We start from the raw sequence: 27,627 nt of genomic DNA, 5'->3' as shown, positions 1-27,627 counted from the left end.
TTAACAGAAAGACGTACTTCTGATGACAGGGAAAGAAGAAAGTGCCAGAGCAGCACTGCATCTAAACATCAAGAAGACAAGAATGATTAACTACAGAAGGAATACACAACTTAAACATGGACAATGAAGACACTGAAACTGTTAAAGCTTTTGCTGGTTCAGTCATCAAGTCAGACAGAGATGGCAGCCAAGAGATCAAGAGAAGGCTGAGACTAGGAAGAGCAGCAAAGGAAGAATTAAGAGAGATCACCGAGAACAAAGATATATGTCATTAGAGACCAAGGCTAAGATCATGCATAACATCATATTCCCAATAACTATGTACAGATGTGAAAGTTCGACAGTGAAGAAGGCTGACAGGAAAAACATGAATTTATTTGAAATACAGTGTTGGAGAGCTCCATGGATACTATATGGCTGCCAGAAAGGTGAATAAGTGGGTCCTAGAGCAAATTAAGCCTGAAACATCACTGGAGACAAAAATGACACAACCGTCCTATTTCAGTTACATCATGAGTACGCAGGTTTCTTTGCAAAAGGCAGTAGTGCTGGGAAAAACAGAAGGCAGAAGGAAAAGAGCAACAGCAGATATGGACCGGATTGACTCCATAAAGAAGCTGCAGGTGTGAGTCTATAGTTGCTGAGAAGTGCTGCTAAGCAGAGGACATTGTGGCCATCACTCATTCATGGAGTCAACAGTAGCTGGAGCACCTAATACACACAGAAACACCCCAATACAGTATCTGAATTTCTAGCAGCCATTATTATAAATAGTCATGTGGTTAATATTTAATGCCTACAAATAGGAAGCTGCCTCTATCCAGTGTCCCTCATGTTGACCTAAATCCAACCCGTTCTGCCTGGCCTTTTACCTCTAGAACTTAGTTTACTGACCTTTTCATAACTTGCTCTTTGGCCAAATATAAGGGCAGTTGATAGTTTTTCTGTCACATGAGCACTGATCATACCATAGAATTATTTCTGTGGAATAGTATAAAGTTCAAATACTTACACTGTTTCTGAAGACTTGGAATTCTAGTGTTCTTAAATCTATCTTTGCCACCTTACTCAAGTTAAACCTAAAATAAAAATGTATATATTTTTCTTTGTAAGCAGCATCATAATTAAATGGGTTATACAGTAATTATCAAGTGTATGTTTTGTTTGCAAGTTATCTTTTGGCAGATTTGAGATCAACATTATCAGATTAATAGCCTTCACAAATTAAGAGCCACAACTTAAGAGTTAATATTTTGTTCACCTGTTAAAAGTAAAGTATTTGGAAAGTTCCACTTGCTTTCTTTGTAACTGTTTTAATCCTCACTTGAGGATATGTTTATCGATTTTAGAGAGGGGTGAAGGGGGGAAAGAGAGAGAGAGGAAGGGGGGTGCAGAGAGAAACACTGATTAGTTGCCTCCTGTGCACGCCCTGACTGGAATTCAGACAGGAAACCTAGGTGTGTGCCCTGACTGGGGATCAAACCTGCAACCTTTTGGTGTGTGTACATGATGATGTTCCATCCAACTAACTACACCATCTGTACGAAGATGTTCAACATGACTTTTTCTTGTCTTAAACTGAAAGCTTTTCCATATGCTTAACATAATATGAATCTCTTCCCAGAACCTTCTCTCCACTTTAATTACAGATTCAGAATTTCTTTAAGCTAAATCTATTACTGTTATGAGCTGCAAGAGAGTTTTAAATGTGTAAAGCAACATTCAGTGCTAACATAGAAACATTTTGATTACCTAAAGCAATGCTTACCTTGATATTAACTTATCTACAAAGACTGAAGGATTGGAATATAAAGCCAAGGGTATAAACTGAATATAAACAGGAACATCTGCAGGATTTTCTAAAGTAATTTCTTCTTCCTTAAATAAAGTAACCAAACAGTAAATGAAAGATTCCCAAAGTTATGAGTAAGAGCAGGTACTTTACAAACCCTCTTATGTATTTCTAAAACCCAATGCCACTCTCATACTTACTGAAGAACAGTTGGTATTAGTTAGAGGAAATTTCAAGTGCCGGGGTGAACTAAGTATGGAAGGCCAGGAGAGCTCAGCAGTGATTTTTGATAGTATATTTTTTTGAAGGTCCGTATTTATTTCAAATAAAGCACTCAATCTAGAAAAAAATTTTATAAGTTACTGGATCAAAATGAAATATTTGAGTTTTCTATCAGGCTTGTATAGTGGAGTAATTTTATCTGGCTCTGGATGAACACAGGTTTATTTGCTCTAATACTTTACTATGCATAGAGACATACATGAAGTTGTCTCTATTCTGGCACCAAGAGCTGCCAAAATATGTACCACTGATCACCATACTGTTTTTTCACTGAATATGTAAAGAAAAAGGCACGTATGCGTAACACATTCTAGGGACCCCGAAACACCTTGCACACCTAGTAGAAAAACCAAGACACCAAGACCTAGGTGCTAAGAACATTTCAGTACAACTAAGGAGAAGGCAGTACATTGCTTGGCATATGGCTTCCCCCCTTGAAATAAAACACAAAACAAAATCCTAATGTGCAATGAAGATGTCAGCTGGAAGGTAATCCACAGGAGGATTCTGTGTAGCTATTTCTGAAGTTATCAGTAATATTCAAGACCTCATTTAAATATTTCCATACTTATGAGTGTTTATAAACCAGCTGTTCAGAACTCAAACATATTTCCTAAGGAGACAATATTATAAATGGGGCTAAGGTCACTAGACACAAACAATGAAGCCTATTTAAACCCCAAATGACACCAAATTATGATATTCCAATATTGGTAAGAGCACAGGCTTTATAAGACTATTAACAGAAATTCTAACACACACACTGATAAGGTAACACAAAGGCAGGAGCAAGGTGCAACTGGGACCTAGAGGCACAGGGTAGATCAGGAGCCCCGGTCTTTAGCAATGGAATGCTGGGCACACAAAGAAGGCAAGGGTTTCACTAGGTAGAAGGTGACAGTGTTCCTTGGCAGCTGAGCCTAGGGCAGCACTCTAAGTTACTTATTCGGAATAGAATGTTAAAATTTGGAGACTGCCTATACATTCTAATGTCCACTATGAAAATGTTGGGGGACCAACAAGTGTTTTAATTAGTGTTCGTTTAGTTCATTACAAGTCTCTTTGTACTTAACTTTAATCATTTGAAGTTAAAAATTTAACTCTCTTTGTGTTAAAACTTTGTATGGCCAATAGTTCAGATAAACAGAAACCTTTGGATTTAACTATTAGTGGTTTGAAATTTTATATTACTATAAATTGCAGTATCTTGATAATACTGACAAATAAATTTTAAATTAGCCAACTGAGAACAGCAGTTTTCATCAGGTATCATATTATCATCATTCTAGTTAAATTCTCTTCTAAAGTACATGAAAAGATTAAATTTCTGTACTGTCTCTGTTTTGAATACAGGTACAGCAGTGATCTGTCATTAGCATGTTTCATTCCTGCCAAAGACATGGAAAGCCCATCTGAGCTGGGCTCTGTGTACATACCCCTAAGAGTTCAGCCCTGGAAAAAAAAGGTGGTTCATGTCACAATGACCAATACACGCATCTCCTACTACGGAATGAAACAGAGAACATGTTTTCCTTGCTTTTAACAGAGCTCAGTAGTAAGTAAAAACCTTCTCATGCAAATAGATGCGTCTAAGGTGAACATTATTGCCATCCTACATAAAGACAACTTTAAATCGTTTCTTTGATCTTAAGGAAGTATTTAGAGTGATGGAATAAAGAAAAATAGTAGTATGTATATTTTTGAGCAATATACAATTAAAATGGCAATTCAAGATGCCTCAATAATTTCCTGAATACTAAGCATATCTCCTTACCTATAGAAAAATAAATAACCTACTATAAACATAATATTTAGGAAGTAACATTAACTGAAGACATTTTGAACCCGTAAAGACAGTTAAAATACTTAAAGCAAAACCACTCACCTATGACCCGAGTTTTCCTTTATTCCCATCCATCCTTTGAACAGGCTTTGATGCAAATCCCAGTCGGCATCCCATGCATCATACTGCATGGCTACCCCAGGCTGCACTTTGGGTTCAGCTAAAACAGGGAACATAAGTTATGACATACTGGGCCCTACATCTAATCCATTTGCCAATTTTCTTGAAATGATTTCTACAGCCCAAGAGATAGGGATGGACTTTTAAAATACCAGCCTTCATTAAAGAATATTTTGCAGGCAATGAAAAAATAGCAAGGTAACTTACATTTGGACAGAAAAGGCAAGCCAACATAGCAATGATCCCCACACTGCAATCCAGGATCAAAATAAATGTTTGCAATCTATAAAGAGGCACAGAAGAATCATGAACTCCCAGTTCATTGAAGGTCATAATAATGAAACACCCATGAATGGGAATTCTTAAATAGTATGTCAAACCTTTGATTTTTTTCCTGGCTCCAAGTCTTCCTTATTGCCCCGTAATCGTTTGTAGTAAAATCGCCCATCTTCTGACAAAGATCGTATTTGCTGTATTTTTACTTTCTGTGAGAAGGAGTTCATAATACTCAAACTTTGATGAACTATTTTCCCCTGAAGGAAGAAAACAAACAAATTCATTTGAATATGGTTGAATTTTCTTCAGCTTAAGAGCCAATAGATGTCTTTTTAGGAAACCAAGGCTCAAAGGATTTTAGAATTCTCAACAGTTGCTACTTCCTAAATTTGTAAAGAGGTCTTATCAGCAGCATGCCTCTTTCTATAATAGAGTACCAGATTTTAAGTTAACAAATTGTATGATTTAAATAATCCTTGGTTAGAATAACATGATAATCTTTTACTTTCTTTTGTCTGAAAACTTTTTGTTTTTATAAACTGATTCTTAGCTATTGAATAAGTCTCTTAAGTGTTCTTAGCCACTGGTCTGATATTTGGTATTAAAAGATACAGAAGTTAAGAAAAAGCACAGGAAAAAGAGATGAATGATGGTGAGGTTAAGACAAACACTCATCATTTACAGTTTAGTCAGAGTACAATGCAGTAGAATTGCATTAGAGGGCAGGTGTGCTGCTAACGTGGTAAGGACTAAGGAACAGGAAGCAGAAGGCCTGTGCTGAGGCCCAGCCTGGCCTCTAATCAACTGTGCTTTCTGGCAATTACCTAGTCTTCATGCACCTGTAATAACTATTTCTCTCCTGTCTGTGTCTTGTCTTGCAGGGGTATGGTGAAGACCAAAAGAGATAGCAGATATAATAGCTCATTTTACAATATTCAAATACGAAGTATTAAACTATGAGTTATTTGAAATGTTTACTAAGTATTGTTTTCAGTTAGCTCTGTCATTCTCCATCTGATAACGGACTCTATATAGAGACTCTGGTAATTGTTATAGACTGAATGTACAGGTCCTCTAAAATTTATGTTGAAATTCTAGCCCCCAATGTGATGGTATTAGGAGGTTGGGACTTTCAGAGGTGATTAAGTCATGAGGGCAGAAACCTAATAAATGAGATCAGTAAGTGCCATTCGTTAAAAGAAGAGAGCCAGGAACTTGCCCTCTTTCTCTCCTCTTCTAGCTCAGTGATTATACAATAAAAAGACGGCCATCTGCAAAACCAGGAAGCCTTGCACCATATGAAGAACCTTCTAGTACCTTAATCTTGAACTTTCTAATTTCCTGAATTGTGAGAAATAAATGTTTGTTATTTAAGCCACCAGTCTATGGCAATTTGTTATAGCAGCCCACCTAACACAGTAGTTATCAAATTTGTAATTTCAAGCAATTATCTGGACCTGTAAGCCACCTTAAGAGAGGTATCCAAAAGCTTAATCTGAAGTAGTTCAAAAGCAGCACCTTGTTTTCATACAGATGTTTCCTCATTTACTGTAGAATTTTTGTAGTGTTTAAGGAGACCATTGATTGAAAAGGCAACTTAAGGTCCTTTTGGGTAAATAATGAATTCAAGAGTTTTGTACAACCAGTGCAAAGTGGAACAACAAGAAGATAAAGATTTTAAATAAGATCCAACCTTAAATATGCTTCACCTTTTAATTTAAAATTTGTATTTTTAAGGAGCTACAGTTTGAATTTAAGTTTTATTACATAAAGCATTAAGATTTTCAAATGTACTGCTCTCTTAACCTGCCATGTCTCCTACCACAAAATAAAAGACACTTCCACATTTGCCCCAATGTGCCCTGAACTGATTGCATCAGCTTCCCGTGAAAGGGAGTGGCATCTCCTGATTTCTGCATTTCTTTTCTCGTACTGTGCAGGCTCAAACTCTAAGTCATTTTTTTGACTTCTCATCTGCCATCCTACCACACCTGCTTTAATTAGTCCATCAGGCTATTCAAAAATAGTTCAAATGATTCACCTGAAATGTTTCTTGTCTATGATCTCTGCTCCATCATTCTAATCCTTCATTCATCCACCATCTACTAAGTACCTGTGACTGTGGATAAAAGATGTCTCCACCCCTGTCCTAGAGGATCTCAGAGTCTCATTGGGGAGATCAATACATAGGCAGTATTAACAGCACGGTGTGAGGCTTGCAGTGAGACAGGTAATTTCAAATCCTTTCAGGATCACACATAAAACAACTAGTACTGTCTAGCGGAGTCAAGATATCTTCACAAAGGAGATGAGAGAACTGATTCTGGAAAGATAAGTTCTTTGAAGGTAGGAGAGCAGGAAGGGCATTCAAGGCAGACTAAGAGCAAAGGCTTGCAGGTGTGGAAGGAATGTACTGCCTCTGCCAAATTCCCCTACACACTTTCAAGTGGACGCTGCCAGTGTCTCTGGGTTGGCCTCCAGGCACTCTGTTGTTATTTCCAAATGTATTACTTCTGACAAAGAGCCAATCTGTAAAGCTCAGCTCTGATGCTGTCAATCTTCTGCTTCATAACTTTAGATTTTCATGGATTTCATCAATGCACTTTTTTTTAGAGCTACTACTACAACATAACATTTTATCTCCACTCTTGCCAAACGGGCCAACTTACTCCTGCCTAATGCTATCTTGGACTTCACCCCGGTGTTTTTATTCAGGTTGTTCCCTAGGCCCTGAATGTGCCGTCTCACCACCCCGAATCTATCCCTGCCAGAAGACATTCTAAACCAGCTCACATGGCACCTTCATCAATTATGTGTGTATTTCTCTCATAGCATGTATTTCACCTCTAGAGCAATTTCCACAACCTGTTTCAAATCTCTGAATTATAGATCCATTTCCTAGTCTAGATGGAAAGCTTTTTGAGTGGAGGAACTGTTTCTTATTCCTTTTTGTATCTCTTAAAGAAGCCGGTACAAAGTCTTACCTTAAAATAAGCTATTAATAAACACTAACTGACTTCTCTGTTGAATTTGAGGAACACAGAGGTAAAGGTAAAGAAAAAACTGAGCAAGAAAAAGTCAGTGAATTAACTGTCTTACTGGGAAGGATGGTGGAAGGACCATATGCTTTGGAAAGCAAGTCAGCGAACCCACTGCAATCACAGCCTTCACAGGAATCGTCAGAATCTGTACAGAGGCAGACCGTAAAGAAGGGTTTAAGTTCAAGATTGATCTTGACTGTTAATAGCATTATGTTTTGGGGTTAAAAAACCTCATTTTGGGACTTACATTAACAATAACCAACTCTTCAGCAATATTAAGATCACCCACAGTAACTGTTTAATCTGATCAATGTACTCCATAAATGCACTAAAATATAATAAATTTCTGTGTACTTCTCAGTGACTCATTGAAAACATGGTAAACGAGACCAAACAATGGGCAATAAAGAATATATTTTTTTCATAATACAAGTTATTTTGTAGATTATAATTTGAAAAGTCAAATTGTACTCCTAAAACAATATGAAAAATCCAGTATTTTCCAGTTATATATTTTTTGTGTATATAATTAACCCAATCTAATATAGAAAATGAGTTGACTCCTAATTCACTCATTTGTGACTCACAAAGATACTTGTCTAAGATCTTTTCCTAATTTTTATTTTCATCCATATTAACAAAAACTTGTCTTACCCACAAAATATACTTATTTCTATGAGTGATAAACATGAATTCTATAGATTCAATTTAATATTCTCCCAACAAATCATTTATTGTCAAATAATCAATTCTGTTTATTCTGAATTAGTTTTCTTTCATGTGTGGTTGTATGTGCTGAAAACAGGCCGGAGAACAAGGGTAGCAATACGATGAACTGCAGTGCAAAACTTCCCAAAGAGCTCTTCAATATTAAATTAAAATATTTAGGTTTGGCAGAAATACATACATTCAAAATCTCACCAAGAGCAACATGCCAAATGCCACAGAGGTTTTACAAAGCTCAATGACCATTTTGTCTCTGACTTAGGACTCATGTGATTTCCTGGCTGTATCTTCCTTTTCAGAAATGTTACATGAAGGATAGCTATAATTACAGAAAAGAATCAGAGATAGAGTCTAACTCATTAATTTCAGACAGGGTCTCTGAAGTGTTATAACCACTTCAGAGTGGAAACCTTTCCAGAGTAGAACCCTGGAAAGCAGGGTTCTAACACAGCAATTTAAAATGTGCCCGAAGCATCTTTTATTTTTTTAAAGATTTTTGGTTAAGAGGTTTGGGGTTTATCAGAAGACCAATATTCTACAAACTAGTCTCAGAAGTTCAGTTGTTTTTTTTTTTAAAAAGATACTATGTATTTATTTTCAGCGAGAAAGAAAGGGAGGGCGAAAGAGAGGAAGAGAAACATTGATGGGTGCGGTAAACACTGACCCGCTGCCTCTTGCACACACTCTCACCAGGGGACTGGGCCACAGCTCAGGCATGTGCCCTGACTGGGAATCAAACTGGTGACCTTTTTGCTTTGTGGGATTGATGCCCAAACAATGGAGCCACATGGGTTGGGGCAAAAGCTCAGTTTTTAAGGTATAAAACAGGTAAACTGTAAGTTTATGAGTAAACTTAGTGCTGTTTCTATAAAAACAAAAAACTGAATTATTAAAAAAACCCATAAAGTACTTACCTCATAGTCTGTTGTGATCTGTATAGCTCCATCATGAATCCCTTCCAGTTTTTTTGCAGTAAGCCTGACTCTGAACACTGCAAAACAGCCTGAAGCCAGTATCACCTGTATGTAGCAGAAATGATCACTCACTAGCCTGCTAGTTGGAGTTCTACTACAATAGAAAAGAAGGCTATAATGATAAACTGACTTCTGAACCCTAATATATACAAGGATGACACCAAGTTACCATATCATCATATATAAACATCTCAAAACAATGCCTGTCCCTGGCTGTTTATCTACACTTATTCCATGTGCCACCAAGGAAATTGGCTCCCTGAGAACAGAGGAGTCCCAGCTGACAAGGTAGGTCAGGGTATGGTCCTCAGGTGCCACCCATGTACCTGCATGGACAAAGAGGATGAGGATGGGAGCAGAGGGACACAGCCTCCCACCAACCCTTCAGCCACATCAGGGTACAAGTACATACAAAGTATATACTGCTTGGCCCTGCTTCAAGTTCTGAATTTAACTTGGTCACGTTAATAATCATGTCTTCAGAGCAAATCAGACTGGGTTACATGGAAACATCAAATATCATGGAAAGGAATAGTTAAGCAATACAGATAAGAAAGAAGAACGGGGACCTTACTTGTTTTCTCAAACTATTTGCTGATGTTTCTGGCACTTAATCTTTGAGGTTGTGAATTTCCAAAAAAACCCCCAAACAAAACCCCATAAAATTCACTTTGTGAAGCTGTGTCTTAGATTTTACTAGTTGTATTTTATCTAGAATTCACATTTACATCAAAATAACAAATGTCGATAGACTGAACATACTTACTTTCCCTTTTTTAGAAGCATTTGTGTGTGTGTGTGTGTTTGTGTGTTTTTAAATTCTAATGCTTCCATTGTGGTTCTATAAATGACCAAGTCAGAACACGGGTCTGAAGAGCACAGAGAGTTGCTCGCAACGTGTGTATCATACGGAACAGAATGCGAATTTAGTTCATAGGTTTGCCTTTTATAAAAAAGCTGAAAGTATAGGTATTATAAACTTTAGAAAATCATTTGTGGAGTTTCTACTTTGAAGTTCTCCTTATCACAACTTCCTATTTTAAGTAACTGTTCATAACAATGATCTCATCTTTCTGTCCCTTGTTTTTGTATTTACAGTTTTACATAAGAATGAACTCTAAAACCCTAAATTGTCAAACAGGCTTTACGTTGTTAAATGGATCTCTTAAATTTAAAGTATATGTTATACATGCTATTTCCTGCTAGGAAATGATCCCTAAATTTCTAAAATCATTTATAATGTTTTATTAGGAAACACTATGATTCAACCATCTAGGATTAGACACACACATGATTTTACTCTAACTTTATTGTTGGAAGGAACACAAATGGCTGGCCTCATTATTATTTTTAAAGCATTTTATTTGTATTAAAAATAAAATTTCAGGTGGAGTGACACATACTCCTTCCATGGGTGTATCTATTCTTTGTTTTAAATAGTCTTTATTTCTGAATCAAATTTAAAACAATAAATTATTAAAATGTAAATACCTATAAATTTACCATTATTCAGAAATACCTAATTATGTAGTTTGAATCCTATGTAGATGCAATTAGAATACATTATTCAGTACTTTCCTACATTCTCATAAATTCTTTTCCAGGTTTCTACACATTATCATATTTACAACTTTTTATCTGCTTTAGTAGTCAATCACAAAGTCATGATTTTCTTTAGGTACCTGGCTATTTCCTGTTACTTGGAATCGTTAATAATACTATCATAAACACCTTCATTCTTACAGCTTTTGGCTCTTGCTTCCATGGAATGAATTCCTAGGAGTGGTGCATATTGCTAAACTCTCCTCCAAAATACTGTTTTCGGGGATCCTTCCAATGTAAACTGTTTCTAAATCAGGTTTTATAACCTACTGCATTCCATGGAAGTGTATCTGTCATCAATTTTTGCATTAGGACATCCGATTTTCCTTTGTAAAACTGCTGCAAGAAGTTCTACCCTAGTGTACAGAAAAGGTAAGTTATGGTGCTTTTCATGAGAGGGGATTCTAATTCTGTTCTGAGTAGCTGTAAGCTCCTAGTTCCTTTCTCAGCAGTAGGGAGGGGAAAGACTGATACTGTACTCACTTTCTCTTGTTTCGTGCTTTTATAACCAGCTTTCCATATTTATAAGTCAGAAAAAAGCCTATGGGCAGGGATCAAACAGTGTTCACCTCACTGAACTTTTCTAATCAGTACATAAAATGGGCCAGTAACACTACCGTGTAACTGAAGACACTTTCTCCTGTTGTTCAGGGTTATCTCTCTTGCCCAGTAAATTCAATGAACACAGGGTTAATTTAGTACCAATGTGCCCTGTAATGACACTCGTATGCACTATAAAATAATTAAGGTGGGGGGAGGAAATGGGAGGGAGGTGGGGAGCACTGGGGGGGGCAGGGCAGGGAATATAAAACAGAAAACTGTACTTGAATAAGAATTAAATTAAAAAAAAGAAAAAAGGATAATTTAAATTCTGATTATAGAACTTCTTATGACAAGACAGAACTTAATGCCTTTGAGTCTAAAGTAAAATTTATCATAAAGGGAGGAGTTTGAAATAGATGACCTACAAGGTCCTTTCAACACCAAACAACCACAGCTATTACGAATCCCGTAAAAATATGAGTTGAAGTGTGTGACATGGCAACCGTCTTTTACTCTGTATTTGGACATATGTCTACGTTTTAGGAGATAGTAAGAAGGGTTACTTACTGATGACTGGTCTGACAAAGAGGCTTTTTCTAAGTCTGGAAGGCTCGATATTATTGTTGTTTTATTGCCTTTTTCAGTAGCTACAAGTTCTATTGATAAACCATCTCCTATGATGTACCAACTTTTTATAGCCAACTTAAAAAAGAGAAAGATATGGAGGTGATTATTACAGCACTTGAATAAAATCCTTAAATGTGATCTAGAATAAAAACAGATTTTTTTACCTCAATTGGATTGCTGTTTATAATTGCAAATAAAATATTACTTGCTTCTGTAGCACTCAGTATGCCAAAATCTATGAAACGTTCCTCTATTCTGGGGGGTAATACAAAGTACTGAAAAGATACAAAAGAACTAGATTAAATGTAAAATCAAACTTATGTAAGAGAATGTTATAAAGAGAAAGTGACTATATTAAGATATTCTAAGGTTTCTATATTTCATGTAAATATACACATACACACATATAAAATATAATTATTTTAAGAAATCAAAATGAAAACACTCATGGTCTCTACTGGACAGTGTTTTCTCCTCTGAAGGCACATAAAAAAGCAGAACGCTGAAGGGGAGGGAGGGCATGGAGGGAGTTCTTGAACAGGAAGCAGGAAGCCCTAGGTTTCAGTGAACACCATGCATCATGATAGCAGCTACAAATGCACAATCATTTACACCTAAAACATGATGAAGGAGCAGGATAATATGAAGGTCCCTCTAGCCCTAATGTTCTTCTTGATGTTGGCTTTTTGGAGAACTACATTTCTACATTTTCATTTTTTTATTTTTCCTATCAGTTTCATTTCTCATATAAACTTTTTCATTGACTACTCTGAGGACATATTTTTTGGATTTTCCTCAGGCTTATTGTCTGTACTAAGGAGACCTTTGTTCTTCCTGTCTGTTTAGATCACTATTCATTCCAACCATGTGTCTTTACCACCTTCCTTTCTTCTTGATTATCTGATTCTTTTTTTCATCCTGATATTGCCTGGTTTCTTCCCTACATAGTTCCCTCTTCAACCTCCTGTTATTTTATTCTTGATTATGATTCTTCTCTCTTTTGTTTGTTTTTAGCTTCCCCATGATTGTAACAGTTTAAAAGCAAGATCAAGAGAAAGAACATGGAGAAGATCTATGTGGAGACTGTAACTAGAGGATTCAACTGTATCACGAGGGGCGACAGCTGCTGGAAAGAGTGAAAACCAGCCAGTCATCTTGAAAGTACAGACTGGGGGGAATGAGACCTACTTGTAGAGAACAGAAAATGGCCAAATGCAAAGGTGCCTAATAATGATTGCCTAATGATACCCGAAAAAACAGAAGATGGGTGGCTAGTTTAAATTTTAAAGGTAGATAAACATACTTACATCTAAAAAGCCTGTATATACCCGCACAGGCAAATGAAATTTAGAAGCATTAGTAATAAGTAAAATGTTGTTATCTATGTGCACAGATGATGTGGATGGCATAAAAAACAAAGTAAAAATGTATCCTGATTCATTTGGAAGAATTAAAACTGGTTTGCTGAAGTTGTGAACCTAGAAAACAATGGGAGAGGAAAAACTGTGTTATCATCTCCTAGCTGGTAGATCAGTAAAGTTAAAAGTATGAGGGGTCCCACACATACTTTAAACATTGTTTTGGCTTCTTCTGGTAGCAACACATCATGAATGAGGATCGCGAACCTGAAAGTGTTAGTAAGGTAAATTGGCCTTTCCACAGGATCAGAAGGACTGTCTCGGATGTGAAACAATGTTGCAGCGTGATCAAATCCCAAATAACTGTTTGAAAAAACAAAAAATATAAATTATTTTTATTTCCATCTGTTAACATAAAATCCAAATTCTCTTGTTGTGAGTGATAATTTATGTTTAGCACTAAGGACTGTTATTAGAGAATTAGAACTGTAAATGTTTTACTGATTGACCACATGATTTAAAACAAAATTTAACTTGTAAAATATTAACATGGAATATAAAGAACTATTCTCTATTGAATTATATATAATTAAAAAATTAAAACCAAGAACATATTAACAGAAAGAGTTGTAAGCTACTTAAAAAGTTTATCCTTCAATTGCAACCAGCTTTGTCTCTATCAGGTTGGATATTAAGCTATTATTGGTTATTAGCAGTGATTTATAAACTGTATGCTGCAAAAATTTTTAAAACATGCATCACCTAACTATTTAGTCAAGGCACTGACCTCTTTTCCCTCAGATTCTCAAATTAAGAAAAAGACAACTGACAACACAGTAGCAGTCTAGTGTGAATGAATCAAAATTACACCTATTTTTGTTATATCAGCAATAAATATCAGCAAAAATACATTATTTAGTGTTGTAGAATTTTAATAATTAGTTCACCTATGCCATGAGATGAAAAAGGTTGAAAATTGCTGGGTTACTGTATAATTAGGAAATGAACTACACATATTATTGACCATTTATAAAAAGTTATAATTCGAGAACAGTGAATATGAGTTTATAAGGGAATATAAATGATTTTACTTCAACTGACAATATACCTTACTAACAAACTACAACCACTTCCAGGTTACACAAGGAATTTACAGAAAGGAAATGGTTCAAATGACTTATAGACTCATTTACTGTTGTGTTATTGAGTCATCAAAACTTCATTTTAAGCCCAAAGCACATCATCCGATTTACTTTTTTCTTCTAAGTAAAATATAAACAAAATATAGGAGACTTTCTCCTTAATAATTTAAGTCATTCTTTTCAACAATTCCTTAGAGTTTATGTGAATTTGGCTATTACTTTTTTGCTCACGTCAGTTAGCAGGAAAATAGAAGTTACTGATTAGTAAAAAATAGCAAAGCTTATTTCAAGACAAACTCACCCATCTAATACTTCTGCTTGATATGGTATCTCAAGTTTAGAATAACTCTTTTCCTTTGCTTTAACGGTGATTTTCCCAGAAAACTGAGATGGTTTTTTTGCCTTTGATGCTGAAACACAGACACAAACACACATAAAAATCTGTCAACTTCATACAGAGAAGTGTGAGAGTGGCTATGTGGACTGAAAAAGCCTTAAAGGCAAAGCTGAGCTTTCAAATTGATAAGCAGAATAGTTTTACAACATTTTAAATCAAATATCACACTTTTCATACAAAAATGGAATAATGTTTTAATTTGCTGTAACGGGACAAACAAATAAGGAATAAACATGAACATAATTCAGGAGGAAAACCACTCTATTTGAGCTACTTCTGTAAAGCCATAAGCTTTTGCTTTGCTTATGTTTATAGCAGGGTTTCTCAGCCTTGGCACCACTGACATTTTATGCCAGAGTAATACTTTGTTGTGGGGTAGGGTAGCTGTCCTGAGTGCTGTAGGAAGTTTAGCAGCATCCTACTTGCTAAACTTCCTCTACTTGCTAGTATCAGTAGCATCCCCAGCTGTGACAATCAAGAATGTCTGCAGACACTGCCAAACGTCCCTGGGAGCAAAACTGCCCCTCACTGAACCACACTGGTTTACAGCCACACTGAGAAAGAAACATTATTTGTGTGACCAGAGTTTTGCTATAAATATAAATCAAGTAAAGTTTTGAGCTCTGACTTCTTATGTTAGCCAACCCTAACTTACAGTAGTAAGAGGAGGCATCATTTCTCTGCCATCACACTTTCCTCACAGGTGAAGTAAAACCTTTAAATTCTATAGCAGTTCTGTGTAATTTTCATTGGAATTACAGAAATAGTTTCAGTTGGATCCAATTTGGGTACCCATAAAAATGTTCCCTTCAAAGCAAATAAAGAAGCTGTTTATCTTTATCCCCTTTAAAATACTTCAGGAAGACTTCCAGTTAGGAGAATTTACATGTGGGTTCTGCAAATGGGTGTTGGATATCCAACTTTGGCACAAAAAAAGATGCAAAAAAAAAAAAAAGAGAAGATATCTAGTGTGTGGCTAAGTATAGATGACGACTAGGTTTCTAAAATCCTCATTAAGACTAATTTCTTCATTTGCTGTTTTAGCCACTTCTGGATGCTTTTAGTTTTTCACTATTTATTCTGATGTAAAGCTGATCACAAGGGCCATAATTAAAGCATTTCATGGTATTTTAATAAATAAAGTTTTCAAAAACCTCAAGAAAATTCAGTTAAAAATCTTAAAGAATAGTGACCTGATGAGAAAGATGCTTGCTTGTAGAGTTAAGATATATGTTATATTCTGAAAATATTAAAAAGTTAAATAAAGCACACATTTCCTATTGATCGTCACAGCAATCCCAGTGGTATTTTTGTGGTGGAATCTGGGGTGGTGGAGGTACAGTGGGAGGTGAAAGGTGGCGGGACTGTCCCATGATAATAAAAACTACTTTTAAGAAATGTAGCACTTGAGAAGCAATACCTGTATCAGACAAAACAGACTTTAAAACAAAGGTTATAATAAGAGGCAAATAAGGACACTGCACACTGATAAAGGGATCAATCCCAAAATAAGGTAAGTCCTTATAAATTTTATGCACTCAACATAGGAGCATCTAAATGTATAAATCAAATATTGGTGGACATATAGGGAGAGACTGACACTAACAGGCGCTGTAGGGGATTTTAATACACCACTGACTTCAATGGAAAGATCAGACAGAAAATCAAGGAAATAGAAGCCCTGAATGACACACCAGACCAGACAGGTTTAACTGATACTTTTCAGAGCATTTTACCCCAAAGCAGCAGAATACACATTTTTTTCAAGTGCACATGGAACATTTTCCAGGGCAGACCACATGTTAGGACATAAAACAAGTCTCAATAAATTAGAGAAGACTGAAATCATATCAAGTATCTTCTCTAATCACTGCCTTATGAAACTAGAAATCAATTAAAATAAAAAACCCTGAAATACACAAACACATGAAGGCTAAATAACATGTCACTAAACAATGAGTGGGCTAACAATAAGATCAATGAAGAAATCAAAAGATACCTTCAGACAAATGAAAATAAAAATACAACAAAACTAAACCTACAGGACACAGTGCAAAGAGTCCTAAGAAGAAAATTCAGAGCATTACAGGACTACCTCAAGAAATAAGAAAAATCTTAAACAATTTAACTTTACACCTAAAGAAACTAGAAAAAGAACAACAAAAAAGCCTATGAATAGAAGGAAGGAAATAAAGATCAAATCAGAAATAAATCAAATAGTCTAAAAATATACAAAAGATCAATCAAAGTAAAAGCCGATTCTTTGAAAAGATAAACAAGATAGATAAACCTTTAACCAAACTCATCAAGAAAAAAGAGGACCCAATAAAATTAGAAATAAAATAGGAGAAGTAACACCTGTCAGCACAAAAATTAACAAGGATTATCTAGAAATGTTACGAGCAACTATATGCCAACAAACTGGGCAATTTGGAAGAAAGAGACATATTCCCAGAAATATATAATCTTCTAAAGCTGAATCAAGAAGAAACAAAAAATTTGAACAAATTACAACTAGTGCAATAGAAGTAATAAAAAACTTTCCACAAAAATATAAGAAATCCTAGATTGGAGGGCCTCAGAGGTGAATTTTACCAAGTATTCCAGTAACTAACACACGTCCTTCTCAAATCAGTCCCAAAAATTCTAGAGAAGGGAAGACTCCCAAGCTCATTTTACCAGACCAGCATTACCCTAATTCCAAAACCAAATAAACATACTACAAAGAAAGAACATTTAGGCTAATATCCCTGATGAACATAGATGCTAAAATTTTCAACAAAAGATTAGTAAATGGAATTCAGTAAAATATATTTAAAAGATCATACATGATGATCAAGTGGGATTTATTCCTAGAATACAAGGTTAGTACAATACTTGCAAATCATGATTAACATGATACATCATATAAACAGAATGAAGGACAAAAATCATATGATCACATTTAACAGATGCAGACAAAGCATTTGACAAAATCCAGCACCCATTTATGATAAAAATTCTCAGCAAAGTGGAAATAGGGAGAACATACCTCAACGTAATAAAGGCCGTACCTGACAAACCCATTAACAACATCAAACTCAATGGGGAGAAACTAAAAGTACTTCCCTTGAGTTCAGGGATGTCTGCTTTCACCACTCTTATACACATAGTATTGGATGCCCTAGCCACAGAAATTGGAAAAGAAGAACAAATAAAAGGCATTCAAATTGGAAAGGAGGAAGTAAAACCGTCATTACTTGCAAATGACATGATACCGTATATAGAGAACCCTAAAGATGCCACCAAAAAATGACTAGAACTGATAAATGAATTCACTAAAGTAGCAGGGCACAAACTTATTGAAAAATCAACTTCATTTTTATATACCAACAATGAACTATCAGAAAGAGAAACTAAGAAAACAATCCCATTTACCACTGCATCAAAAAAAATAAAATAAGCCCTGGCTGGTGTAGCTCAGTGGATTGAGCGTGGGCCTGTGAACCAAAGGATTGCAGTTCAATTCCCAGTCAGGGCACATGCCTGGGTTGCAGGCCAGTTCCCAGCAGAGAACGCACGAGAGGCAACCATACATTGATATTTCTCTCCCCCTCTCCTTCCCTTCCCCTCTAAAGATAAAGAAATAAAATCTTAAGAATAAAATAAAATAAAATACCTAGGAATAAATTTAATCAAGGAGGCAAAACACCTGCACTCAAAAGTGTAAGACAGGGAAGAAAGAAATTAAAGAAGATAAAAATAAATAGAAGCATATACTGTGCTCACGGGTAGGAAGAATTAGTATCATTAAAATTTCCATGCTACCCAAAGCAATCTACAGATCCCATGCAATTCCTATCAAAATACCAATGGCATATTTTACAGAACTAGATAGAACAAATAACCCCAAAATGTATATGGAACCACAAAAGATCCTGAATAACCACAGTAACCTTATGGAAGAAGAACAAGGTTGGAGCTATCATGCTACATGATATCAAACTATACTACAAGGCCACAATAATCAAAACAACATGGCACTGGCATAAAAACAGACATATAGATCCAAGGAACAGAATAGCCCAGAAATAAACCCACACTTATATGGTCAATTAATATTTGACAAAGTAGGCAAGAACATATAATGGGGCAAAGACAGTGTAGTCAATAAATGGTAATGGGAAAATTGGACAAATAAATGCAAAAAAGTGAATCTAGACCATCTTATACCACACTAAAAACTAAAAAATGGACTAAAGACTTAAATTTAAGACTTGGGACCATAGAACTCCTAAAAGAAAACATACACAGTAAAATCTCTTGACATTTCTCTTAGCAATATTTTTTCTGATATTTCTCCTCAGGCAAGGGAAACAAAAAAATAAACAGAACATCGAACTAAAAAATTTCTCACAGCGCAGGAACCTATTGAACGGGAGAAGATATTTACCAGTGATACATCTGATAAGTGGCTAATATCTAAAATATACAAAGAACTGACACAACTGAGTCCTGGCTAGTGTAGCTCAGTGGATTGGGCATTGAGCTAACTTTGCTTTCCAGTAACCTGGACAAGGGAAAGCATTTTTAAAGCAAGTACTATGTATCCCAGTAACCTGGGAAGGAAAGGGCCGCAGGTTTGATTCCCAGTCAAGGCACATGCCTGGGTTGAGAGCCAGGTCCCCAGTAGGGGGCATGCAAAAGACAACCACACACTGATGTATCTCTCCCTCTCTTTCTCCTTCCTAAAAATAAACAAATATAATCTTTTAAAAATTAATAAAAAATAAGTTCTACTTAAAAAAAAGAAAAAAACCCTGACAAAACTCAATACACACACAAAAAACAAACATCCAAGTAAAATATGGGTAGAAGACCTAAACAGGCACCTCTCCAAAGAGAACATACAGATGGCCAATAGGCATATGATGAAATGCTCCAATAGAAAGACACAGGGTAGCTGAATGGATAAGACAAGATCCACATATATGTATGTTGTCTACAAGAAACCCACCTCAGAACAAAAGACACACAGACTGAAAGTAAAGAGATGAAAAAGTTTCATGCATATGGAAACAAACAAAAAAAGGTGGAGTAGCAATACTTATATGAGACAAAATAGACTTTAAGACACACAGTACTTGCTTTAAAAATGCTTCCCCTTGGCCTGTGTATTTCATTTTACCTAATTTTTTTAAGAAGCACTTATTTTAATTAGAGTCTATGACCTCAGAAGAACCAACATTACTGACAGTCATTCATCTCAGGAATGGAAACATTCACTAAATTGTCAGTCCAGGAGCTTGACGAGAAGAGCGTGGGAGGCCAGGATAACATTGTCTTGCCATTCCTTGAACTTATCGGTAGGGTGGGCACTAACTCAAGGGGCAGGAATTACTATTTATTGGCTGCTCTCTTTGTTGGTAAGAAAAGAGAATGCACCTGCTGATTTTGACACTGGTGGTCACAACTATGGTATCTTAAGAACAGACAATTTATCACAATCTTGGAAATAACCGTGGCATCGAAACCTTCTACAAGCCTACTACTTGACAGCTGGCTTACGACAGCATGCCATATATTTCATATTGATTTCCTCTGGAGTTTTCTCTGAGCTCGTGAGAAAAAGACTGAAGATGGTGCCCACCCGGTGCAGTTGCTCCAGACCCTCCTGAGAATTCTCCATGTGCAAGCTGTAAGCACAATGCTCTCACACTGTGCAGAGTTCTGGTGTTCTGACACACGCAGGAGGCCATCAGTGAGCAAGTACTCTCATCTGATGAGCAGCTTCAATGTCCAGTGTGGAGTATGTGCAGAGATGGCTTTGTTGGGAAGCCCAAGTTTAAGTTTCAGGGCCCCTCACTTGCATGGGCCCCAGTGACACAAGCCCCATTTGCAGTTTCAGTTCTCATTAAATTTAATCACAAAGGGTTAAGCAGCTATAAATTCACTATTTGAAAAATCTTATAATAGCAAATTCAGTAAATATTCCACTAAAGTGAACAAAATGAATAAAAATGTGCTATTCAAATATGTTAAAGTCTGGGCTGAGTTAATATTTCAAGTGTCAAAGTATACAGTATAATAATACTATTGTTAAGGTTATTTTAGTTTAGGCAGGACTGTCTGCCTTGCTCAGAAAAGCCAATATATGAAAATGTTAAAAAGAATATTTATGCTCTCAAATTTAAACATGTTTCTGAAGTTCAAATAAATTACTACCCAACTACAAAAATTAAGGACTTCATAATTAAGACAAAGCATAATGGGAATATATGTGGAAGAACTCAGATTACAAAAATGTAATTCCATTCTTACTGTACTTGTCAAAATTAGTTTAGGTTTATAAAGTTATTTTCTTTCATAAAACAGTGAAATAGTTCTTCATATTTTACAAAAAGACTCAACTGAAGTAGTAACATAAAATCTGTCTATAAAATGGTCAGGATTTCTATATTAAGATGTTGACATAGAGACTTTCTAGTTAATCAAAATAAGAGCACTGTATTAGAAAAAGTTGAATACTTACCATCAAAACTAATACTTGCAACTTTGGTATATTTACTTTCTGAAGCTTTTAAGGTAATTGCTTTAAAGTGTACCGTTATAGCATCATTTTGGGGTGTGGGTCGGACACTCTGTAAAGAAAAAAATACAGAGAGCATTGTTTTAGTCTAATGGCTCAGTTACATTACACTGGAAAGTGTACTGGAAAAGTAAAGCAGAACCAAAACTTTAGAACTTTAACTTCATGTGGTCCCTTTAAATGGACAGAACAAGCCAAACTAATAAGATGCCAAATTAATTTTATTAGAATATCCTTGTGAAACAAAATCAGAAGAAAAATGTATGATAGATGAGTGTAAAAATCTATAGACAAACTAATACACTGGGTATGAATACATAGAAAAAATGGTCTTTATTTTTCAAATGAATGTCTAAGTCCTGTATTGGGTTGGCCAAAATGTTTGTTTGTTTTTTCCATAAGATGGCTCTAGTCATGCTTAGTTATCTTTAAATTCATTCAAAACAATTTTGTTAGACTATATTGTGACAGCTGTCCTAATACTGTCAGCATGGCTTTAAAAATATTATCAAAATTGGTGAATTTTTGTGTAGACATTTTAATATTGAAGATGGAAGAAAATAAGCAACATTTTGGGTATATTATGCTTTATTATTTCAAGAAAGGTAAAAACACAACTGCAATGCAGAAAAAGGTTTGTGCAGTATATGGAGAAGGTGTTGTGATTGATGGAATGTACCCAAAGTGGTTTGTGAAGCTTTGTGCTGGAGAGCTCTTGCTGCTGATGATGCATGGTCAGGTAGGCCAGTTGAAGTTGACAGTGATCAAACAGAGATGTTAAGTGATAACAATCAACATTATCCCATGAGGTAGACAGCTAATATACTCAAAATATCCAAATCAATAAAGTTATTGGTGAAAATGAAAAATGTATCTTATTTTATGGAAAAAACCATACAGACTTTTTGGCCAATGGAAGAGAGGGAGATACAAAGATTTATGAGTCCCTTTTAAAGAATCCATGTGAAGATGAACAATAAATATGAACTTGGGAGCTGGTGCCCCATTGCCAAGACAGTGTTGCAGACCCATTTCTAAAGGTAACTACCACAGTGCTCTAGGGAGCACTGTGCAAGTGAGGTGCTGCTGTTCGGGGGCAGGGCTTCACTCCAAGCTGCGGGACTGAGCAGTGATGCGACTGCAGGAATGTGTAATTGGGACAACGTCAGAACTCTTTAAATGTAATAAATAAGGCCTTTCTATTAGAGGAAAAAAGCCCTAAAGTAACAAAAAGAAACAGTAAAAGTTTGTACTTTTTGAGCAAACTTAAGAAATAAATACATTTTTAAGTGCAGTAACTTTTTAATTCATGATCCTTAGGGACACAAAGCACTTTTACATTGGACGGAACTTTAAAGATCCCAGACTCTTCCCTGTCTACAGGTGAAGAGAACCATGCAGTACTGAGTGATGTTTTAATAGCTAGGCATCAGAGGCAGAACTAGAATGAGTCCAGGGCCTTTCTTCACCTGATACCCCATGAGGTCACATGTAATACATGTTTGTATTACACATAGTGACTACAAACACTGTCTTCCACTACCTGCAGGCACAGCATCTCTGCCCCATTGCTGGTTAGTACTCAGCCATCAGCAAGTCTTGACTGAGCGTGGAACCATGGCCTTAAGGATGGCTCTGTCAAATTTCTGTGCCCGAAATCTCCATAGCCTTAGCACTTGGCCTCAGGATCTCTCGAAACTCTCATTCTTTTAAAAAAAATTTTTATTAAGTACTTTTGAATTTTATTGTTGTTCAAGTACAGTTTTCCGCATTCCCCGCCCTTCCCACCACCCTAGCCATCCCCACCTTCCCCTGTTTCCACCCCTACCCTGTTTTTGTCCATGTGTCCTTTATACCTGTTCCTGTACACCCTTCACCCTTTCCCCCACATTATCCCCTCCTTTCTTCCTTTTTCTCTTTGACAACTCCTCATTTGTCTTTGAATCTCTAATTGAGGCTGAGTGCTGATTTGATCATATCAATATATTTATCATCAATATGCTTACTATAGTTAGCAATCACTATAAATCTCTTTCTTCCTTTACAAGGGTGTGTGTGTGTTCACAGCAGTGTGAACTGTAAGATGAACTACAACTGGATAATGTTTCATCTGGTTCCACTATGCCGTACTACAACACTACACTAATATTTTTTTCTGAAGGAGAAAGAAGCAGTACAGAAGCACATGTGACAATCCCATAGAGACCTGTTCGTAAGTATGAGTCTGAGTAAGCCGCCCATCCACTCCGGACCTGATTTTTTCCATCACAGGGGATTGGATTAGATATTTCCTAAGAGTCCATCTAGCTACAAAATTTTTTGAATCTATTAATTTTGCTGTGTTTTCACTTTTATCCTGCGGTCAAGGTCGTTAGACATGATCTTATAAAGTGCTGCAGAACTTTGCAAAGGACTTACACATATATGGCTCCACACTCTCTTGCCTGCTCCACTGACTACAACATAATGGCAAGAGGACCCAGACTGTTCCAAACATACTTAAAGACTACATGTGGTCCTGACAGTCAGGACACTTTTTGAGTGTTAGAGCATCACATGGGAAAAGCTTAGTGATGATACTTACTAAAATATAGTCACTGTAAGTAGTAAGAGCTTAAGACAGTTGATGAAAAAATGTTTTTATTGCATGAAATGTACCATTTCTAAGATTTTTCTAATCAGAGGAAAACTTTATATTCAATGTTATTACTTTAAAACATGTTTCACTAGTAGTAAGCAAATATTCAATCAATGTGTTTTATATAAATTGTCTGAACTGTTCACTTAATACCATTAAAAAACCATAAGTCAGCTAAAACCCATTTTCCAAGGGAACAAAAACAGAGCAAAACAAACAAAATACTGAAATAGTTGGCTTATTCTGGTGGCTTTAAATAAAAAATATGTAATTATTAACTTCTAATAAGCATATTTATACTAACATCAGTTTCAGTATCAGTCTCTAGCTGCCTCTTAAACACAATATAGAAGTAGAAAAAATTTGGCAAGATTCCCTGGAAAGGCAGCCTCCCACATGTTCCAAACATATCCAGTCTTGTCTCACAACACTCACAACCAACTAATGTGCAGTAACTGTCAAGTGAGACTCAGAGCCCAGGACTTCCTGAACCTATTTACAACCTTTGAGCAAGCCAAGGAAAATAACCTTCTAGTATCTAACAATTGTAGACAATAGTTGCACAATTTGCTAAGGCTCATATCAAGCTGATATTGGTAAAATGAGTAAGAACATCTGTGACTTTTATTCATCAATTAGCAAGGAAACTTCAGGCAACTGTTCCTCTTAGAACATCTCAAGCAAATTTACTACATATTTTATGCAGCATTTATGTCTTAGAAATGTTATCTAAATATTCTCAAAGTTGCATTAGAAGATCAATGTCAGGAAGGCTTGACCCTCTGTACCTTGCCCACTAATAGGTGGGGAATTTGTATTTGGAGTTGCTTGCTTTAATAGTCCTCTATCTACAAATATGAAGAGGCTAAATTCCCTGAAGGGGAATTTAAAAAACCCCCAAACAAACCTTCCAGCTTCTAAAACTGCTTAGTCCATCCTGAAAATGACATATTTGTGAAATGGTGGAAAGCAAAGGCCCTTCTAAAATGCATCAGTCTTTTTTTTTCTTTCAAAGATTTTATTTATTTTTAGAGAGGAGGAAGCGAGGGAGAAAGAAAGGGAGAGAAACATCAATGTGTGGTCCCTCTCGTGCTCCCCCTACTGGGAACCTGGCCTGCAACCCAGGCACGTGTCCTGACTAGGAATTGAACTGGTGACTCTTTGGTTCACAGGCCGGCACCGAGTCCACTGAGCCACAATAGCCAGGGCTAAAATGCATCAGTCTTTACGTGTGGCTTATTATGCAGAAAAATACAGGAAAAGCCACCACCATCTCTCGAGTCGACCTCTGCAAAAGATTTCTAATTTTCTGTAGTTCATTCTCCACAAAGTAGCTACTGTGACCTTTTCCAAACACATAAATGCTTAAAGTTCTTCAATTTCTCACTGCACTTATAATAAAATCTAAACATGTCACAGAATCTTAGCAGCCCTGTGTGACTCTCCAACCCTTACATTTTACATTTAATCTCTGGGTCTCCCATGACATCCAAAGCTGTTCCCGCCTCATACCTTTGCACTTGCTGCTCCCTGTGCTGGGAACACTCATCTGTCAATTTTTCTTATGGGTGCCTACTTCTTAGTCCTAGTTATGACCTCAAATGTCAGCTCCTCCCAGACAACCCTATCTAAACCATTCCCCTCCCCCTTACATGCCATTCTGTGGTATTTATTTCACACGACTGGGCTTGATTTATAATCTTGTTGTATAACCTTTGCTGTCTGATTCACTGCTGTATTCTCAGTACTTAGCATAGGAGGTGGTATATAAATGATATTCATTAAATATTTATTGAATGAAGGGATAAATGAATAAGAAAATAAGACAAAACTACAAAACACTGGGTAAAGGCTTTGGATATTAGAAAAAATACATACATAGGTAGATACAGATGTAGGTATACAAACATTCACATATCAATAGTTTTTTATAGCAATACAAATTTGAAATTAAAATTACATACTCATACAGACTTAAATGTCATCACATACTTAATGAACTTTACGTACCTTTTGAATTTTTATCATTGAATAAGTCACTATTTGAATAACTATGACCTGTGCACCTTATAGAATTGTTGTATGAAATAACGTAATCCCTATAAAGTACCTTCCATGGTGCCTGGCCCATAGAAAGAGCAAATAAAAAAGTGGGTTCATGGGCCTATTTAATTCCATCATAAATGGACTGAACACTGCATTTTTTCATTCACATGCTTAGATTAATTGCTAATTTCATTTTTCTAGAGAATGTTTATTGAAAAAGACATGACTGCAGTCCACTTGTTGTGTGTAAAAAGTTGGACCAGATCGTTTGGGCTGTGTAAAGGCACTTTCCCATCAAATCTCTAAACCCTCACATTTGGAGAAGAAATTGCAGGCCTGAAGTCTGCCCAACAAGCACAAAAGCTCCTATTCTCACGTTACTCTGTGCAATAGCTTTCCCCACACTGAAGAAGCCAGTAACAGACAAACAGCACACAGGACACACAAACAATAAAAATGATCTGACATCTCAAACAGAGGCAATAGCAAGGTGGTCTACCAGCAGGCAAAGAGCTGTCCACAGCTGAAGAGAAATCTTGGATGCTGCCAGGAAGTTGTGCTGCACAATACCCCTCTATGGAGGTCAGTTACCTGATCACATGAGAAGGCAAGGACTGGGAAGGGAGTATGTCCGCGTTACCATGAATAGGGTAAATGGGCTCCATGTAAATGACAGACTAAAAGGAAATCCAGCATAAGCAAGTTCAGGCAAAGTAAGCAGATTACAGCCAAGGCAACCAAGGCAAATCTAACAGGAGAAATTTGTATTTCATTATAAAAGGAACCCTGGTAACTAAGCCAGAAAATTTTGAAAAGAATCACAATTCAGGGTAACAGTAAGATTTAAAAATGCTAACCTACAGCAGTGATTCCTAGGTCTTTGCATTAAACTGATTGGTAAAATCTAGAATGTATGTGTGGGAGAGACCCAAGACGGCGGAGGAATAAGTGGAAGCTGCACTAATCTCAATCCAGGACCAATTTGGAATTACAACTACAATGTAGAGAAATCATCCTGAATAACCAACTAAACACCAGCTGGAGGGAAACCTTACAACCACAGACAGAGGAAACCACTTCACCACAAAGAGACTGGTAGGAACTATCTCTTTGTGCAAGAGGAATGGCTAGGCTCCTATGGGCAGCAGGTGAAGTGCTGGAGGAATGTTTTAGTGGCTAGGGCACTCCCCCTGAGAAGTGTGGGGTCCAAACCCCAAGCTGGGTTCCACTGCCTACAGCACCAGAGCTGGGAAAGGAACCCAGATAACATCCAGCTATGAAAAGCATTCTTTAGACAGAAAAAGCATTCTGTCTGCCAGGAAGAGATAGCTGGAGACTCACAGAGGCTTTTAAAGGGCCAACACACAAAATTTCATTTACAGCCACTTACCTTGGGCTCTGGCAGAGGTAGGGTAGGGCAGAGTGGACTAGAAACATGTGAGGAGAGTTTGGGGCTGGTGGCTCTGAGGAGAGAACTAAAGGAACATCTGCCAAGATCGCTGAGCTGAGTTATTCCCCATAATGCAGAAGCCATCTTTCTTAGGCAGAGTACTCCTTTCCAAGGAGCATCAGCCTGAAGGGAAGCAATAGCCCCGCCTATAGGAATTATTCTGCCCCATCGGACAGAACTTAATCCAGGATACTGAGTACAA

General features: G+C 36.5%; 1 protein-coding gene across 1 annotated transcript in view; it reads right to left on the bottom strand.

The window, feature by feature from the left end:
* TMEM131 (transmembrane protein 131) overlaps positions 1–27,627 on the bottom strand; it is a 216,902-nt gene that overhangs the window by 51,879 nt on the left and 137,396 nt on the right. The window contains exons 12-25 of the mRNA XM_037056831.1: positions 21,235–21,343; positions 14,628–14,736; positions 13,394–13,547; positions 13,134–13,304; positions 11,991–12,101; positions 11,767–11,901; positions 8,995–9,099; positions 7,413–7,499; positions 4,418–4,570; positions 4,245–4,320; positions 3,960–4,077; positions 1,993–2,131; positions 1,769–1,878; positions 1,013–1,079 (exon numbers count right to left, since the gene is read on the bottom strand). Coding sequence (XP_036912726.1) covers positions 1,013–1,079; positions 1,769–1,878; positions 1,993–2,131; positions 3,960–4,077; positions 4,245–4,320; positions 4,418–4,570; positions 7,413–7,499; positions 8,995–9,099; positions 11,767–11,901; positions 11,991–12,101; positions 13,134–13,304; positions 13,394–13,547; positions 14,628–14,736; positions 21,235–21,343 — 1,644 coding nt within the window. The remainder of the gene's footprint in view (positions 1–1,012; positions 1,080–1,768; positions 1,879–1,992; positions 2,132–3,959; positions 4,078–4,244; positions 4,321–4,417; positions 4,571–7,412; positions 7,500–8,994; positions 9,100–11,766; positions 11,902–11,990; positions 12,102–13,133; positions 13,305–13,393; positions 13,548–14,627; positions 14,737–21,234; positions 21,344–27,627) is intronic.

This window comes from Sturnira hondurensis, unplaced genomic scaffold (assembly GCF_014824575.4).
Source record: "Sturnira hondurensis isolate 20B ecotype Veracruz unplaced genomic scaffold, ASM1482457v3 Scaffold0009178, whole genome shotgun sequence".
Classification (NCBI taxonomy): Eukaryota; Metazoa; Chordata; class Mammalia; order Chiroptera; family Phyllostomidae; genus Sturnira; species Sturnira hondurensis.
The sequence above is the reverse complement of the archived record's forward strand: the minus strand, read 5'-3'. Positions and strand labels throughout refer to the sequence as shown.